The 14,580-nt window shown below is 38.8% G+C and overlaps 1 protein-coding gene across 7 annotated transcripts; it reads right to left on the bottom strand.

Annotated features, from left to right (window-relative positions):
- Nucleotides 1-3,531: 3,531 nt before the first annotated feature.
- BuGZ (Bub3 interacting GLEBS and Zinc finger domain protein) lies at nt 3,532-11,762 on the bottom strand. Of its 7 annotated transcripts, none has more exons than XR_016323466.1 (11): nt 11,535-11,762; nt 11,265-11,391; nt 10,854-10,980; nt 10,606-10,673; nt 9,322-9,449; nt 8,747-8,833; nt 7,994-8,246; nt 6,424-6,501; nt 5,416-5,608; nt 4,145-5,268; nt 3,532-3,850 (listed from the first exon to the last, which is right to left on the bottom strand). XR_016323466.1 is itself a non-coding variant. In XM_089729435.1 (10 exons), exons 1-10 carry the CDS (start codon nt 11,573-11,575, stop codon nt 3,771-3,773), a joined length of 1,182 nt encoding a protein of 393 aa, XP_089585561.1. In that variant the 5' UTR covers nt 11,576-11,762; the 3' UTR covers nt 3,532-3,770. The 7 variants fall into 7 exon arrangements, 4 of the variants coding, with proteins under 4 accessions (XP_089585561.1, XP_089585562.1, XP_089585564.1 ...); XR_016323467.1 differs by having other exon boundaries at nt 4,145-4,955; XR_016323468.1 differs by lacking the exon at nt 6,424-6,501.
- Between the last annotated feature and the right edge of the window lie 2,818 nt (nt 11,763-14,580).

Raw genomic sequence — 14,580 nt, 5'->3', positions numbered from 1 at the left:
CGTGGTGTAGAGAATCCTGAGGTAGGTGCATTACTTAATGTGAAATATGTGTAATTATGTAGGTATATGGTAAGGGGCAGCCTTAAATGTGGCGAATTACAGTGCAGTCATTGCAGTTTAGCGATTAGATTGGTAAGAGTTCATGGTTAATGTAATGCTTTTTCCCCTACTTAATCGTTGGTAGCCTAATAGACTATACCAGTTACGCACGTTTGTTGAATTCACCGTACTCAAACTGGGAGGAACTAACACTGGCCCTAACAAGAGCAGTCTTACGCTGAAGCCAGTAAACGTAATGTCTATAGTCGGATTTTTTATTAGACGAAGTCAACTGACGTTTACTGTGTTGTCAGTTTTTGATGAAATAAAAATAGTGTTGTGACAAAGCGAACGATTGAAAAAACTCCTGAATTAATGAAATTGCCTCGATTGTCTAGTGAATAGTCGCTGTGCCGAATTGCCGATATCGGGTACGGGGTTCGAATTTTAGGCGTGCTTTGTACATACCAACGACTTTTCGACGAAATATGTTCCTATAGTATCTACCTGTACCGAATATCGAGTGTTTTAAACATTAAGAAAAACATTGCGAGGAAGCTTGTAAGACTGTCCTATTTCCAATACATCATATAGTTGAAACTATAGATGTATAAAATAGAATAATTATAGGTAGGTAATGAAAATTAAAAAAAACTGTTTGTAGTTACATACTACTAGTAACATATATTGGAGCACTTTAATACAATTTTATTGTAATATATAAATAATATTCTTTTATAATTTGAAATTAATGACTCTTCACACTCATTGTTCATTCATGTGATTGAACAAGAACTGAAAGCATCACTATTACTTTAAATATAGTAACATTATTTCACAAAGTGACATTAGCTACTGTCAGCTGGCTTCGTCTAATTAAAAATCCGACTATAAGAGCTAGATTGCTGTCTGAACTCTTCATCGCATTCGACGAGAATAACGTTTGTAATATGGACTATGGATGGCATTCGAAGAGCAGCAAAAATATTTTATTTTTGTCAAGGAAATTTTATAATAAAATAAAGCATAAATACCTACATACTGTCGCAGGGTTTCAATACATATTCCCACACAATTTCGTTAAAATCGGTTAGTAGTTTAGATTTTAAAACTTGCACTCTCTTAATTTATTTATAAAATAAAACTCAATATTAAGTCAGTGGAACTGATTAAGGAACGCGAACTAATTTTATGAAAGCGCAAAATGGCGCGATTTTTTTTTTTTAAGGATACCAAGATGTAAATTCTAAAGGCGTTCGTGCTAAGTCTTGAGGATAAAAAAAGTTTAGAATGGTTATCGTTCAAGTCATTGTGGCTTAAAGGATACGACTCCCGATGTGCTCGTGTAAGTAAACTATGTGCGACGGTCTGTGTATAAATCTCGCAGGCAGGTGCCAATTTTTCTAATACATACCAATGAACAAATATATTTACAATAAAAAAATTAAACATTCTAGTTTGATAGACGGGATGGCCGTATTGTGTAATATTATATTTTTTTTATTGCTTACATCCGTAGACGAGCTCACGGCCCACATAGTGCTGGGTGCTTAGTGCGAGTTTTTTAACTCAAATTTGTATGGAGTTGGAACGTTTGCCGCTAGAGGACGCTTTTCCAACTTAGTTAACTTTTACGCCAGGTACCGAGAACGCTGAAAAGCTCGCATTAAGCACAATGATCAAATGAGTTCATAGACACCAACAACGTAAATTCCACCACCCACCTTGAGACGAGAGTTCTAAATCTCAGTTTTTAGTTCAACGGCTGCCTTCAAACCGAAACTCCTTACTGATTCACGACAAAAATAGGCAGGGTATTCTGTATTGTTTAACTAAGACTTCACTTCTTAAAGTAGACATTCGGGTTGTGATATCTACGGACTCTGGCAATAACTAAGAACTTATCGAGCCGTAATTAATTTATAGAGCAATAAAAAAAAGTACAGATGCCCTAAACTTTAATCTCCAACAAGAATGCTTCCCGGTAGCAATACCCATACACTCAGCGGATGGGGTCTCATTATTACTAAAAATTAAGTATGCTGTTCATTAATTAAGGAATTTTATTGGCCCGTAAATTAATTGGGTGCAAAAATCTTTTAGAGGGCGCTCACATACGGACCGGTTAATGTATTTACAAGAGTTTATCGGTAGAACACCTTTTCGATTGCCATTTATTTTTTGTAATATAATTATTTGGTAATTATATTTTCCAAGACGGTCCTCCTATAATGGAGGTACTGAGGTACATATATGAATTACTTTTTAGTGAACTTAAATTTAAATAAAAAAAATCTGTTGCCTGATAACTTATTGAAACTTACCATGAGCTTCTATATTACGGCGAAGGAATTGGCGTCGACATTATTTACCTTTGTTTGAAGATAGCACCATGCAGATCCCAATGTTTTAGCTACTTATACCATAAATAAATAAAAATAACACCTTTTTACCCTCATTTAACATTAAAAATATATTGTGATAAAGCTCAAAACAGGCCAATTCTACCAAAAAAAATATGTGAAATGTATATTATGCAGTACGGAAAACCTCTTTAATGAATCAATTGTAGAAATCAAACAAAAAAAAAAGTTTTTCATTTATTTACGCTATAGTTTCTTCATGGACCGATACGATAACGACAATGTCGCGGCCGCCTCAGCTACCCGGACGTTTTCTTGAATTGACAAAATGTAATCTACACGCACCGGATTGAGAAAAACGAAATTTTTTCAACGTGACCAATTTTAATACTTTTTTTTTCTGCGAATGTCGAATATTCAAAAGTGGCTAATCCAGGGCAGTAAATAATATTTTTACCGCATTAAAAAATTATTTGGATAAATACAAACACGACCAGCATTTTACTCAAGAGTGAGATGCGAGCTGTAACAGTTCACCTGTATGCTTAGTGTGTGTGTTTTTAACGTTCTCGATGGCGTTAAAGTTAACTCAAATTTGTATGCAGTTGGAACAGCGCCCCTAGCGGCAAACGCAGGCAATCTTTCCAACTCCATACAAATTTAACTTTTACGCTATCGATAACGTTAAAAAACTTGCATTAAGCATACTGAAATATTGTCGAGACTATAATCTAATCGTGCCGACAAGACACCGATAGCCTGGCGATTGCGGCGACATTACACCGGTTGTTCAACAAGTAAGGCCGCTCAATAAACTTTAATACTTTGATAACAATCTGTTTACGTAATATATATTATTATATACATTACCATAGCGGTCAACGAATATTTGTTTAATGGTATTAAAAAAAAATACTCTATAGAAGATTAAAGTTGCCTTAATTCCGTTGATTTTTTTTAATTTCAATTATAATTTCAGTTATTAATATTTACTATATTATTCTAAAGATAAAATTATTATATAGTTTTCGTTCTGCCTAATATACATTTGTCTCAATAAAACACCGATATTAAGGAGCATTATGAACACAGCAACATTACTAGAGATGTCAAAATAAAACTACACGAGTCCACGTCCAGAGCATTTATTCATTAAATAATTATTAATCTACGTAAGAGTAGGCAAACGTCACAAGTCGAGGTGTAAACGCTCAAGAGAAACGATAAAGGCAGAGAGTGTGAGTTCGGCGGTCGCAGTAGGGGGGGGGGGGCCGCCAATCCAACAACGCACGTTGTGACGGACAGGTCGCCGTGTCGCCGGGCGGGCGGCGCAGGGAACTGCCGGCCCCCGCTTACCTGCAGCGGCGGCTACCGGAAGCGCGGCTGCATCACGGGCAGGCCCGGGAACACCGCGCCCATCGGCATCACGCCGCCCGGCAGCAGCATCCCTGCACAGTGCCGCGGTTACAGCCTGGCGCCTCGCCCCGGCCGCCCCAAGCGAATCAACACAAGTACGTTAACAAGTCACACGCGACCGCCCGGCGGCTGGCCCCTCCGCTCTCGTCATGCACATTGTAAAGCGACAAACTACTGTACGTAAATAAATATTAGTGTACCCACCCGTGTGTACCGACAATGCACGTCGCATCTCATCGTATGGACACTACTAGAAAATCGAGACAGTAATAAGGATAAGAGCTACTACAAGAAGCAAATCCATTAAGGAATGTAAATAAAATTACCGAACATCGACTCCGGCCCTCCGACAGTGCGGACGATAGTTAGTGGCGGTTAGGGACGAGGGACGGTAAGCGGTTAGTGCGGCGGGGCGGGCGCGGCCGCGGGGCGCGCCTACTTCGAGACTATCGACCTGACGCTCCAACGCGTCGTGGAAAATAGAAAATAAAATTAAGACAAAAAACTCACATTTTATTCAAAATTCAAGAGCGACACTCCATTTCCCGCGCCGAATTGTACCAGAGAACGCAGTTTTTACGCGACTTTCCGATACAAAATCGACTAGCAAATATAATTCCGCTTTTCAGAACCCTTACAAGCTAGAAACAGTGTTCCCGCGCGGACCGACATGTCTATTGGCTCGTCAAGTACAACAACAGTTCAGTTATTCTGATACAAGTCTACTGTAAACATCAAAAATACATCTAACACAAAATGCCTTAATTATATGTATATACGATATTTGTGCAATATTAAATAGCTATACATACACATCCTATCTAGTTGATATGCCCTAACTTATATTCGGATGGGGGTTCGTCTGAAAGGATAAAGGGTTAGAACAACGTGTAGGGTGTTGGATGTTTGGATACATACTTATTGATATCGTATCAAATGACAGCCCCCAAGCGTCCCGGGCCGGACGAGCGAGTCGCGCGGGCGACGCGTTGGAAGCTGCGCATTCGAGTTTAGATGAAATATTGGATCAAAAACATACCCAGTGCTTACATACATTCGATCCATTCCATTTTGCCTTATCCCGACATCGTCTACACGAAGTCTTTGCAAACTTTACGAATACACTTCAGGTTACCTCTGAAGATTAGAATACGTTTGCGATTCAAATAACGATTCATGAAAAATACATTCAAATTTAAATACGACGTGCCATTATTTAACTTTATTATTTCAAAGAAATATGTCAAATGGTATTCACCTAAGTGAGGTGTGGTTCACTAATTGAATTTTATTTTATTTTGCTAGATTGAATCACAAAGTCGGATGTCATCGAGCAGTACGCGGCGTCGTCTGCGAGTTACAAAACTAGTATCTCTACCGCGCCGCCGTCGCAATAACGACGCGGGGCACCGAGTGCCCGGCGGCTAGGACGGCGCGGGCCGCGGTACATCTGTGGCAGGCAGCAATTGGATACTTTAGAAATCTTCAACAGCGAGACTGCGTTTGCGAGAGTCGACGGGGCGCGGCTCGCACAAACGCAGAGGTCAGGGGTCGGGCGCACCGCGGGGGTAGGGCGCGGGGTGGCGGGGGTACTGACCGGGCTGCATGGGGCGGTGCACGAGGCTGAACTGCGGCACCACGGGCAGCACGGGCACGGACACGGGCACGGGCACGCGCACGCCGGGCAGCACGGGCATGACGCCGGGCAGCACGGGGCGCCGCATGGCCGCCGCCGCCGCCGCCTGCTGCCGCGCCGCCGCCGCCACCGCCATCGACATGTGCGCCGCCACCTGCGCACGCACGCGCGCCGCCGCTCAGTCCCCGCTCGCTGCCGCGGACCAGACGACGACGCCACCGACACGGCCACAAGGCGCACACTAATCACTAGCGCGAAACTAGTATATCTATGTATATACGTGCAGTGATTTGAACAAATCAAACAGAAAAATCTAAACTGAATACAAAATTGTTAAGTTTTCGTTGCACTCAATAAATATTTTCGTTTCGAATGGTTTGAATTTCTCAAGCGTAAATATAATCGACGCTTGATTTTAATAGACCTAGAAAAATATTTTTTTTGCGCATCGAATATGGTTATTGCCTATCATTTATGTACAAAGCACTTATTGTCGCTTAGTCAGGTTTGCCTTTCAAGCGTATGTATTTTTTATCAAGTTGCAAATTAACTTTGTTTAATATTCAAATTAATTTGTTTTTTTTTTTTTAAGTTTATTACGCTTACTTTAGATAGATCAACTTTAGATAATAGCTGTCGACATATAATACGTCAGCGGTTTTATATTCGTATGGAGGTATGTCCGTCCCGGCGGGTACTCACTACGCGCTGAAGGAGGACTAAATTAATTCGCAAATAGTGATTAGAATGAGCCTTAGCCGTGACCGATTCGACCGCGGTGAAGTCACCAAGTTCGTTTAAAAACATTCCTAATCGTCATCTGGTCCGTTTCAAGCGAAAAACATGACTTACTGAAAAAATGAAGTTTCTGAACTAAATAGTTTCAAAATGCTACGATTTTATGTTTTTTTATTTGTTTAATCCTTTGAACATTTAAAATGATACGATCGTTTTGGCAACAATGCTTACATTCGCGGTGGACGTGTAGACCAGCGAGTTCATATTGTTCATGCTGGACTGTAGAGAAATCGCATAGAGGTGACTCCACTAGAAAAAAAATAGAAAATAGTTCTCTTTAAAATTTATGCTCAGTCTATGAACTGACGCACGCAGCGAACTTTATTTTGATTAACTTTTATGTTTTTTTTTTAGACGATTATTAATTAGATTTCATTTAATGCTTGTAGAGGTCTGACGAGGAGGAGGAGAGGAAAGGAGATCTAATGGTCACACCTCCACCCAGTCAAGACAATATCGCAATACAATTTACTCGGAGTTGCAGAAATAAACGTGTATACATTTTTATATGTAATTCTATTTATGTTTAAGGCAAAGGTATAAATTACTCGGAATGTATAGTTCAATAATTGCACGTAAATGATCAAGTCATGTTTAGTTCAGTCAATATGATTGAGTTAATTTGAATTTTTTTAAATTAACGTTTTGCATTCTAAATAGTTTAAGTAAAATTTAATCAGTTCAATTGTTTAAATGTGATAAAGTACATTTGGCTTTTTTAATTTTTTTCTACTATTTCTCTGATTACGGCCGGCGCTGGCAGCACTAGCGTGTTTTGGTTCTCGTGACGTCATTACACCTAACCAACAAACAGTGGAGTGACCTCTACACTTGAGGCTCGGATGACGCATGCTTACTAAGCCGAACGCATAAGATATTTAAACAAACTTATACTAGAGTATAACCAAGAGATAGTAGTGCTGTGTACTTACGTCTGGGTTGCCACAGCATGAAACTTGCCATGTGTAATAAATACCTTCTATGTCTCTGATGTGCTGGTTTTTGTATGTATAGATTTCAATACATTTCATTGTTTGTGGTGTAAAAAGTTTTTAATGCATTGTTGCTTTTGGGAACATGGAATATTATGTATAAAAATTATGATTACTGTGCATTATACGTGCTGCTCTATGGATTTTTGTCATCGAATGTGAATAATTTATATGGAAACTGAAAAACGTATGTTGCCCCGTTTTTTGTGTCACTGTGTATTGGATCAAGTGTTTTCATTTTAACCATATTTCAATTGTATTGTGTATATCATAATATTTATTTTTTCTTTTCATTGCAGTGTCCTTTAATCAAAGAACACTTAACATGTTTATAGGAGGTAAGGAATAATGTTATTCCAGCAGTACGATCGCGATATTGTATTTTAGCAATCTTTCTTGTCTTTGCTTTATGATTTAGTTAGCTAAGTGATCTGCGGGATTCAGCTTCTAGAGGCTAATTCGCTGTACATTGCGGTTTTACAAAAACATTGTCTTATTACCGTTACGGTGTCGGACGCGATTACCTTACCTCCTATGTAAGTTCGAGGAAGCCCTCAAAGTGTGTAGTAAATCTGAACATAGATCTACTATAGTCAACAACATATAAGCAGAGTGCACTGTCGTGGCTAAACGGTACTGTAAATGTGTATTAAAGACAGCGACCTCTTGAGTGGGCAGCTAATGTAATGTGTTTTATTGTTGAGATTACATCAGCAGATGAGCAAGTGGTTGTGACGTCAGCCACTGACCTCTGCGTGCGAGACGGCGGGCGGCAGCGCGGGCGAGGCGTTGTGTCGCGGCGCGGGGCGGTACTTGTGGTGGCGGGCGCGGATCTCCTCCAGCGACACGTCCTCGGGCGGGTGCACTATCTTGGAGCCGGCGCCGGTGGCGGTGACCAGCGGGCACGTGTTGGCGGCGGGCGGCTTCACCTCGCCGTTCTCCTTGAGGTCGGCGCTGCTCGACGGCGTCGTCGTCGTCGGCGGCGCGCTGATTGTCGCGTTGCTGACGGAAATATAACGTTGTTGCTTGACCCTAAACTTTAACGCTTATCACTCTGGTCTATACTCATAAATATAGTAGACTAGCTGTACCCGTCCGCTTCATTGGACATTTGAAATTAACATTATTATTTCTCACCCCCACAAAGATTCTCATCAATAACGCCCCCGCAACTGGTGTAGAGAGTCCAAGACTCATATAAATATTAGCCTATCCATTAAGTACATGTATTTTCTACATGGATACCAAGTTTCAAGTCAATCAGATGCATGGTTAGGTAGTTATAACGGAACATCCGTAAAAACCACTGTAGATTTATATATTAGTATAGATTAACTGAGTGATACAAAGTCAGTTATAAAATTAAACTCAAAATAAATTTTACTGATTGCAAACAAAAAAAAATTTGGAACAGTTCCAATATGAAGTCAGACGAGCACTAGCCGATTGATTAACCCATCGTTGAAGTTCTTCATTTAGTGTCTGGAGGTTTTGCTACACACCTGTACGCGGGGAATGTAGGTTTACTTGGCGTCGACGTCGGCGCACTTGCCGCCGGGAACAACGGCCTCATACCGGCCATCATCATTCTAAAACACATCCACATTTTTGTATTATTCATATGATTTCATTTATGAGTTGCTTTCACAAAATTGCTGGTGGTAGGACCTCTGTGAGTCCGCGTGGGTGGGTACCACCACCCTGCTTATTTCTGCCATGAAGCAGTAATGCGTTTCGGTTTGAAGGGTGGGGCAGCCGTTCTAACTATACTTGAGACCTTAGAACTTATATCTCAAGGTGGGTGGCGCATTTACATTGTGGATGTCTATGGGCTCCAGTAACCACTTAACACCAGGTGGGCTGTGAGCTCGTCCACCCATCTAAGCAATAAAATATATATATATTGCTGCTTAAAAAGATGCCTCATGTTATTGTAAAAAATCTGCAATGCAAATTTGCTTGGGCTGTATATTTTGTCATGTATGTTTGATATGGCTAAATACTAGTGAATGTTTTGAATAAAGAATTGATTATTTTCTTGTTATTTAAATCAATAAAATTCAAAGAGCGACTTTACCTAGGCGCCTGCATGAATGGAGGCATCATGTGATTCATTGCTAAATGTCCAGGATACATTCCTGGTGGCACTGGCCCCATGGGTGTGGGCAATATCCCAGGTGACACTGTCGAAGGGCCTGCACCCAGCTGAAAAATGAAAATCATTTTAAATATAAACTAAACAAGTTCAGATACAACTCTTGAAAGATTAGCCTATAGACTAGATTTTTGTCTGTGATTACAAATCCATATGTAAACATTGCCATTGCCAGAACATGCTTCATTCACATTTCTAATTTCTACTAATGCTGTTGTATTAATTAATCAGATGTTAACATATAACTGAAAATATTTTAGCAGTGCATTCATTAGAATTGTGTAGTGCAAGATAGATATGTTTATGAAATTTTACTTAATTTGATATTAGCAAATACTTTAAATTTTCATATTTTTCAAATAATCACATAATAAAAATATAAAAACTACATACCTAAATTATCTAATTTTCTAAGCGGTCATAACAAAATCCACAAAACTTTTTTTTTTTTAAAGTCACTAGGTACATACCTAGAATTTGTTCACAACCGAATTCAATGTAGAAAACCTAGTGTAATAAATTCAAATAAATCTTATTTATAATAATAGGAATCCACACAGACCAGGTAGTAGTATCACTAGTCTATTTTACACAAACTTATTGGTTACTGTTTATGAGGTATGACAGTTATTTTAAAATAACAGAATTGAGACTCATGTGTCTTAGTGGCAGTATTTGTATTTATGGTGTGGTTGAAACAGTGTCCACTTAACACTGGGTGGGCCGCAGACTTGTCTAATCATTTACTAAATAAATAGGAATCACTCAATCTTATTTAATATGATTATCTAGTTTGTCAAAAGTTGGCCCACCATTAATTTTATATGATCTACCAAATTCAAATCTATATCAATATTTAGATTTTAGTGACAAATCATGACGAAGATGTTACACTATGTTTTTTTTAAAACAAGTAATCTAAAGACTACAAATCATGGCATAAATACAGTATATTTTAAATGGCTTCAACTATTCTCATTTGAATAAAGACAATTGAAGTAATTGTGTTTGATAATTAAAAGGAGTTATTCTTTTGTACTGTTGCTTGTTTATAGCCACAAACAGTTTTTTTTTAATAATACAATCATACAAGTGTTTGAAAGACATTACTTTAAGTACTATATTCCTATGTTGTTAATGTGTTAACGATTTGTTGACAGCATAAAGTATATTTCATTTTGACTAATTAAATTAAATATATCTTACCAATGCTGGAGTAGCTTTTTTCTTGGCAGCTGGTTCATCATCATCACTGTCAGACCCTTTGCCTCCACCTATACAATATTATTATATTACAATAATTGTCCTTCACAGAAATACAGTTAGTTAATCCTAGGTAAACATATATAAACACTGATGCGTGTTTCCCAAGCAGCATAATAATAATAAAAACGTACATACATAATCCAAAGGGAATGTTTCCGTTGAGAAAAATATGAAAGATTTATTTATACCTGATTTTTGTTTCTCATGTTCTTTCACATCTTCAGGGGGTATACCTTCCATTCCATAAATTTCTATTTCTATATTTGACCTATTTGGCAGTGAATTTGGTACTTTGTCTATGGCTTCTTTATGTACCTGTAAAAAAGGGTTGTTGAACACATAAAGTTGAACACATAAAGATTGTTGGTATAGTTTCAGCGTTAACACAAAACGAATATGTAAGGTAGCCGAGAAAAACAAAATCTCACCCACCAAGTGGTATATGGGAAGGAACATCATGTAGTTCTCTTATGGGAGTAGAATTAGGGTAAGACGCGCCAAAATAACTAAAGATGTGCGTTATAATTGGCGAACGCTACGACCGTGGGCGGGCGGCGCGTTTGCCAAACGTATACAGACATCGTGACGTCAATACGTACCTGCATGCAGTGTATGGACAGTCCAGGTCCTGTGTACAGCTTTTTGTGACAAATGTGACATTTAAAATGCTTCGCTTTCTGATGTTGGATGAGAATCTTTTCGTCGTCAAACTCCCTGTTACAATACCTGAATAATCGTTGAGGAAATGTATTGGATTCATATTATGATTTCCTAACCGTAATATGATGTTAGTAATACGCTGATCTCGTCTGACCCACTTACGAAGGTCACGTCTTGTGAATTGTTTTAAAATATTAAGTAAAGGATACCAGCACCAAGGTTTGGATGCCTTCTTCTTCTTCCTACCCATTTTAACGATAACGATTAAACTTAAACGAAAACTAATAAACAACAACAAATAATTTATTTAAAGTTCGAATTGCGTATCATATCTGTTGAAATTTTATATTGAAAACTTGTTTTTTAATACGCAAAAGCCACGCCAATTACAAAAGAATGAGCAAAGCAAACCAAGATGGCGATGCGCGATTTACTCGATTCATAGATTTTTTTATTTTGTTGTGTTTACTTGTACTAGCATTGGGAGCCTAACCTATACAGCCAACATTTTTGTATTGAAAAGTCAAAGCAATTTATTGTAGTGTAATTGTTAAAAATCTCCGCATATTATTTATGCATGATTTTGATATTTGGCAAAAATACGGTTTTGATCAACTATCTTTAATTTTTTATAGCTACCGCTGCGTGTTTTTAAATTGCTAAATAAATTCTAATAAATTTAATGTCAAGCTAAACACCGATTTGTCATCTATCGTTAAACTATGATTAATTGAAGACTTAATTGGCAAGTGTAGGAATTAGTTTAAGATCTAAGGCTTTAAATGACGCTATAGTAAAAATGTGGGGTTCTTTAAGTTTTTAAAATTTTGCCCGGTGTATTTAAAAAACCAGATTTACGAGTATTCAGTAGCCGTGTATTCCGTTTTTTTGCTATTTCGCTAGTATAAGAAGTAGGTAGTAGAATACTCTTGTTTAAAAATTGAACTTTTCATTCTTGTTTATAGTTTGTCGTAGGGTTGAATTAAGAATTGAAAATAGGGCTTCATTTGCGGACTTTGAATGCAAAGTACAACAGGGCAAAGTGAATACAGAATATATTGTAATGAATGTAAAATCGAACAAGTTATTTTAATTAGTTTGTTAGTAGTTAAATAATTTATTGCAATTAAAAATATGACGAATTGCTCTTAAGTTGGTGCAGGCGCTATTAATAACCATGAAGTGGCCACGAAATTGTTACCTTAACTTCTTATCGGTGATTTTCATTTGGTTCCAGTATAAACGACTCGAGTTTGATCGGTGTGTAAATCTGTCTGCGATTATCGTGGATACTCCTTTTTTCATGACACGTCTTCATCATTCGGATTAAAATCCCTTCTTTCTGTAGGTACTTGTACTGATAGCGCGGAGATATCACAATTCTGCCTATTGATACGACGAAGCGAACATGTGTTCCGGTGTAAAGAGTGGGACATCCATTATAAAAATTAGGTGGGTCGTATGCTCATCTGCCTAAAATTGCCATATACAAATTAAATACAATTTGGGTTGCGATGTTATGCCTCGGAGGAGTTATTGCGTTACTGCCTCTCAAAGTTTTGTGCTTGAACACGGCATACTTGGCTATTTCGTTTCTTCTACGCACGTTTGGTTCAAGGGAGCCGTTACTAGTTGTATCTGTGGATCCTAGTTGACGTATACCCTATCTGTAAGTTGAGTCCGCCAGTGAATTCTGAGGTGTTTTTTTTTTCTATGACCATTTTTTTATTTATTGCTTAGATGGGTGGACAAGCTAACAGCCCACCTGGGGTTAAGTGGTTACTGGAGCCCATAGACATCTACAACGTAGACGCGCCACCCACCTTGAGATACAAGATCTAAAGACTCAGTATAGTTACAACGGCTGCCCCACCCTTCAAAACGAAACGCATTACTGCTTCACGGCAGAAATAGGCAGGGCGGTGGTACCTATACGCGCGGACTCACAAGTGGTCCTACGACTAGTAATTACGCAAATTATAATTTTGCAGGTTTGATTTTTATTACACGATGTTATTCCTTCACCGTGGAAGTCAATCGTGAGCATTTGTTGAGTACGTATTTCATTAGAAAAATTGGTACCCGCCTGCGGGATTCGAACACCGTTGCATCGCTTCAACACGAATGCCGCGACGACTTAAATATTAATTAATTTATTATTTAACGATTTCATATTTTTGGCTTTAGGTTTGTTGTCGTCACGATTCGCTCCGTTCTTCCGAGCGATGTGCACATTTTAGTCTTATCTGCGGCTAGAAGCGTTGTATCATCAACATAACGTAGATTGTTATTTTATCAAATCTAGTTGAGCATGTACTGAGCCCAGTGCGATATTAGTAATTTTATTAACGTCACCCAACTCGAGTCATGAGTTCAAAGTCTCCATTACAACGGCTTGTCCATCCTTCAAACCAGAACGCTTTACTGCTTCACGACAGAAATAGACGGCGTCGTAGTAACTTTTTTTTTGTTGTAGGTAATTTGCGGTAGGCAGCGGCTTGGCTCTGCCCCTGGCATTGCTGAAGTCCATGGGCGACCGTAACCACTCACCATCAGGTGGGCCGTAGGCTCATCTGCCTACAAGGGCAATAAAAAAAAAAAAACTGCCCCTGCGGGCTTACAGGGCGCTCTACCAACAGCTTCTACGAAAATTATAAATTATGCAGATTTGATTTTTATTACACGATATTTATTATTCGATTAAGTCATTTGTGAACACGTGTTAACTATGTATTTCATTAGAAAAGTGGTTATGCGGAATTCGAAGACTGGCACAGTCGATTCGCTCTATAGATACGAATGCACTGAGCGTCTTATCCTTTAGGCCACGACGACTTTAACGTCTATGAGTTCTTTATTATAAGAACTTATGTTTATAATAGGTACTCTTTGAGCCGAATACATAGTACTGCCTGAAGTACTTCACTAAGACGCCGCTCTGCCAAAATCAACCCGTTTTCAAGAGCTACGTTTCGTTTCACTAAGCTTTTTATTTTTCTATTGCTTAGATTGGTGGACGAGCTCACAGCCCACCTGGTGTTAAGAGTTTACTGGAGCCCATAGACATCTACAACGTAAATGCGCTACCCACCTTGAGATATAAGTTCTAAGGTCTCAAGTATAGTTACAGCGGCTGCCGCACTCTTCGAACCGAAACGCATTACTGCTTCACGGCAGGAATAGGCAGGGTGGTGGTACCTACCCGGACGGACTCACAAGAGGTCCTACCACCAGTAAATAAGCGCAATATAATTG

The sequence above is a fragment of the Bombyx mandarina genome, chromosome 08, assembly GCF_030267445.1.
Source record: "Bombyx mandarina strain Sakado chromosome 08, ASM3026744v2".
Classification (NCBI taxonomy): domain Eukaryota; kingdom Metazoa; phylum Arthropoda; class Insecta; order Lepidoptera; family Bombycidae; genus Bombyx; species Bombyx mandarina.
The sequence above is the reverse complement of the archived record's forward strand: the minus strand, read 5'-3'. Positions and strand labels throughout refer to the sequence as shown.

What these genes read in the sequence shown, in the direction of transcription:
- BuGZ (XM_089729435.1), bottom strand. Translation starts at nt 11,575, where the DNA reads ATGGGTAGGAAGAAGAAGAAGGCATCCAAACCTTGGTGCTG. An exon ending in CCATTCATGCAGGCGCCTAG is followed by an intron (nt 8,834 to 9,321) that starts GTAAAGTCGCTC and finishes GATGTGTTTTAG; the next exon opens with AATGATGATGGCCGGTATGA. An exon ending in CCGCCGTCTCGCACGCAGAG is followed by an intron (nt 6,502 to 7,993) that starts GTCAGTGGCTGA and finishes TTTTTTTTCTAG; the next exon opens with TGGAGTCACCTCTATGCGAT.